The sequence below is a fragment of the Limulus polyphemus genome, unplaced genomic scaffold, assembly GCF_000517525.1.
Source record: "Limulus polyphemus unplaced genomic scaffold, Limulus_polyphemus-2.1.2 Scaffold2904, whole genome shotgun sequence".
In the NCBI taxonomy this organism is placed as follows: Eukaryota; Metazoa; Arthropoda; class Merostomata; order Xiphosura; family Limulidae; genus Limulus; species Limulus polyphemus.
Window position 1 is genome coordinate 45,409 of NW_013668514.1, and position 4,142 is coordinate 49,550.

Consider the following 4,142-nt stretch of genomic DNA (forward strand, 5'->3'; position numbering starts at 1 on the left):
TTTCATTTGAAATATAAAATGATGAAGAAACTGTTCTCTGTCCTGCTGAAAGCTACAATAATAAACAAGAGGATTCTACTTTGTCAGAAACAAATCCACAGAATAGTGTTGCTAAGCTAAAAGAGGATGATCTAATAAATATTTTAACACACAGGGATATTGGATTTATGAAGTTTGATACAACAGGCTCAGCAGTTGTAACACATGTACATCACAGAGAGATTGTTAAAGTTGGAGCACATGAATTTCAACATAAAGAAGGTCCATTTGATGCCAAAGATGGGTGTTCTATGACTGCATTTTGGTTCAAACAGCGCCTTCTCAATGGACAAGAGGTCAATCATTCCTGGTTGGTGTATTCACCTCTACGTAAAGCAGCTTACTGCTTTTGTTGTCTTCTTTTTTCATCTACATGTATGACATCCGATGGTCAGTCTGCTTCCAAAAACGGTGGATTCTGTAAGCAGAAAAAAATTTAAAAGTTAAATGCCCATGAAAATAGTGACAGTCATCATGAGTCATTTGCTGCTTGGAAAGAAACTGAGTGCCAAATACATCTTCAAATTGGCATTGATGAGGAGCTGCAAAGGCAAATTCAGCAAAAAAAATAAATGGAGATATTACAGATTTTGTTAACAATTGGGGTTTCCATTGCTAGTTGTGAAAGGCCCTTCAGCAAGCTGAAATTAATTCTTACATACTTGAGAACCTCAATGACTCAAGAACGACTTAGTAACTTGGCAATATTAAGTATTGAAAAAGACGTACTTAATACCTTACATTTTGATAGTTTAATTGATGCATTTGCAGCAAAAGCACAAAAGGTTCATATAATGTAACCATGAATACCAGAATGCTACCTGTACAAGATCTAGTTAAGTATGCATACAGTTTTGTAAAGTAATAAAATTTGTTACTCGTAAACTTAAGTAATATTTTATCAATCTGTTTTATAATCTATGTAAACCACAAGTGACTGGCTTCAAAAGTAGGGATATAGCAGAAATTTATTCTGCATGCTTGAAAGATTACTCTAGCTATGTGACATTGAACAATACTGGATGACATAAATATCAAAATGGTTTACAGATTATGTAAGTACACCTAGTAGGCTATACTTCATTAGTTCCAGGTTTGCAGTTAATATCGTGAGATGTTATGTTGTGACTTTATTTTAGGTCTGTGTAAGGCGGTAATTAATTCTTTATATTATTGTCAATAAGTGGGTAATGAGTCCCAAAACAAATAATCAAAACATTTCAGAGGTGGGGGCACCAAAAGTGTCTTTGCCCCCGAGTGCCGAGAACCCTTGCTACGCCACAGTACAGTATCATGTGGGGTACGAACCAGCGATCTTCAGTATTAGTTGAAAATCATTAGAAAGAGTATAAAATACTACGGAGTAATTTTAATCATCGAGTTGAGTTTCCTCTGTTTACTTCTATCTATGACTCGTATGAATTACATGAAACTATTAACTATTATTATAAGCTTTATAAGTAAATACTTTTATCACCTCTGAACATGGCTAAGGTTTGAAAAGTACCTTTTAGACTTGCAATATGATGTATCATAGTGCTCAAACATGTTTATATTGTTGAATAGAGTTGGGTTATCATGCAAAATGGGATTTATAAAACTAATAGGAATTCCATCCAATTTAAATTGACATCTTGTGGACCATGCTTCTCTTGCATATGCAGATTATTTTTTTTTTAAATTGTAACTAAATCTTAAATGCTAAGTTCCAAGTACTCTAAAATTTCAATTTTGTCTGTGTCATACATTTGATTTTAGTAGCTTTTCTTATTACTATTGATAAAGTTTGTTGGTTTTTTTTTGTCTCAGTCATGTGCCTTTTGGCTAAGACAAAGTCCATTTGTATGAATTGAGCAGTCTGATATTGTTTTTAATTACTAGATAGTTAATGATTAATTTTCAGATTCCAAATAACTCATCATTTTCTTAATATTTAATAATAATTATTTTTTGTAAACAGTGTTATGGATTTTATTAAAACAATATGAAAGGGTAATCATTCCAACATTATTTCCTTTTTTTACCCATGCTGTAGGTCTTCGAGGAGCAATGGCTTTTGCTTTGGCATTTAGAAATACTTTATCTGAACCTCGCCAGCTTATATTAACTACAACTTCTATGATTGCTATAGTGACTGTATTTTTTTGTGGTGGAATCACAACCCAGTTATTGACGTGGCTTGGTATACCGTAAGTAGAAATGGTACATTTTATTTTTTAAGTTTCAGTTCCCTTACCAAATTTTATTCTGCAAAGTGAATGGAAAAATGTATACTGTAGCTGGTGCTGATGGTTTGTAGCAAGCATGTCTGCAGCAGGTATTTTGTTGACTTTAAATATATACAAATGTGACAGAAGTAATATATGAAAACAGTAAAATAAATAGTTCTAAATGTGTGTTAAAAAGTTGGTGCAGATGAATAACTGACACAAAATATGTAGTTTATGTGGAATTTGTAGATTAATAGTCAAATTACAGGTATAATACATGTTTTGCAGAGAAATTGCAGGCACATCTAGTAGTCAGTCACATTTCTGCAACAATATTTGTTTTAATTTGTTTAAACAATGTATATCTAGCAGTTAGGTTAAGTTTTTAGATTAAATACAGTTCTCATATGCATTGTTGAATTTTACATAAATCTCTCCAGAGAAATTTTAAACTATTATATAGAAATGGAATATAATGAAATTGAGCATAAAAATACACAAAATACTGATTCATCCATTTAATTTTTAATAAATCATAGTGCAAGATTCATCATATAGTACAACAATTTCAGTTACAAAAGATTATTCACTAGTTATTTTACAAAAAAAAGTAATGTCAAAATGTAATATTGGCATTAAAATATTTGTTTCATAGGTTCATGATAATTGATTATTATGTTAACACCTGAAAAACAAATCAAATGAACCAAAATTGTGTTGGCTATTGCATGCATTGCATGTCATTATAAGTTACTGTGTACAACACTTAACAACAAGCATTTATGTGCAGTGTTGTTAAGTATTCAATATAAGTATATTCATCATAGACTAAAAGGCTGGATGCGAGTAAAATAAAAACATGTTGGTTCACAAAGGATGTAAAGATAAAAGTAAAGAAAAGCATTATAGATATAAGAAGTTTAAATTAACTGCAGTGATGTGAAATTTTGAGAATTACAGAAGATCAAGAGTTGGTCAAACAAGAAATAAAGAAATAAAAACTATGAAATAAAATTTGGCTGAAAATGTAAAAATAAATAGTAAGGATTTCTTCAAATACATCAAGGGTATGCAAAATGTGAGGATTGGAGGATTAGAGCCTTTGAAGGATGACACTGGAATCATTCAATCATTTGTTGATTATGTGATGGCTGGATGATTAAATTCTACTCTTTCTTCAGTTTTTACAAATGAAGATTTAACCCTATTGAGACGGGTAGGGGTCAGAGGACATGTCACCACATTTGTAGATTTACATTCAGCATTTTATTTAACTATTATTTTATAAACGTATATCTGTAAGTTTGGTATCAAATTGTAGATAATAATTCAAATTTTAGTATTAAAGATTAGTTAGTTTCTCAATTTGAAACTAAGTATTTAAAAAAAAAGTCTAATTATCGATTTTTCGTGTTTCACATGGTACGTGGCCTTCTAGGTTTGGTCACAATACAAGGTCTATAGAGTCATACGAATTAGAAACTCAAATGATTGATATTGACAAGCTAGAATATAAAATAAGAACCTCCTACCTTTTCTATTTGCTGAGATATCATGATATTTATTGAACTCACCATATTTATCTATGCCTACTTTTATACACCACTAACTTTATAATCAATCGAAAGCTATATATTCATTCTACATAATTCTGTCATTCTTCCTAAGTTATTTATGAGAGAAATGCTCATATCATTGAAAAGTTTGAAGTATTGCTATCAAGGCTATTTTTATATAGAAATTATATTTTTTTAGACCCAAATGCAATTTAGTTAGGAAGCCTGATACATTACAGTGGATTTTGGGTATTGGTATAGTAATTTATAAATTTTCTTTTGTATTCCAAAATGCTTATATAAAGTCGACAAAAATTATTGTTCTTGCATCTCCACA

General features: G+C 30.6%; 1 protein-coding gene across 3 annotated transcripts in view; it reads left to right on the plus strand.

The window, feature by feature from the left end:
- Nucleotides 1–4,142, plus strand: part of LOC106468181 (sodium/hydrogen exchanger 7-like) — a 71,209-nt gene that overhangs the window by 44,824 nt on the left and 22,243 nt on the right. For all 3 annotated transcript variants that reach the window (XM_022396483.1, XM_022396484.1, XM_022396485.1), the window contains exon 12: nt 2,075–2,228. In XM_022396483.1, coding sequence (XP_022252191.1) covers nt 2,075–2,228 — 154 coding nt within the window. The remainder of the gene's footprint in view (nt 1–2,074; nt 2,229–4,142) is intronic.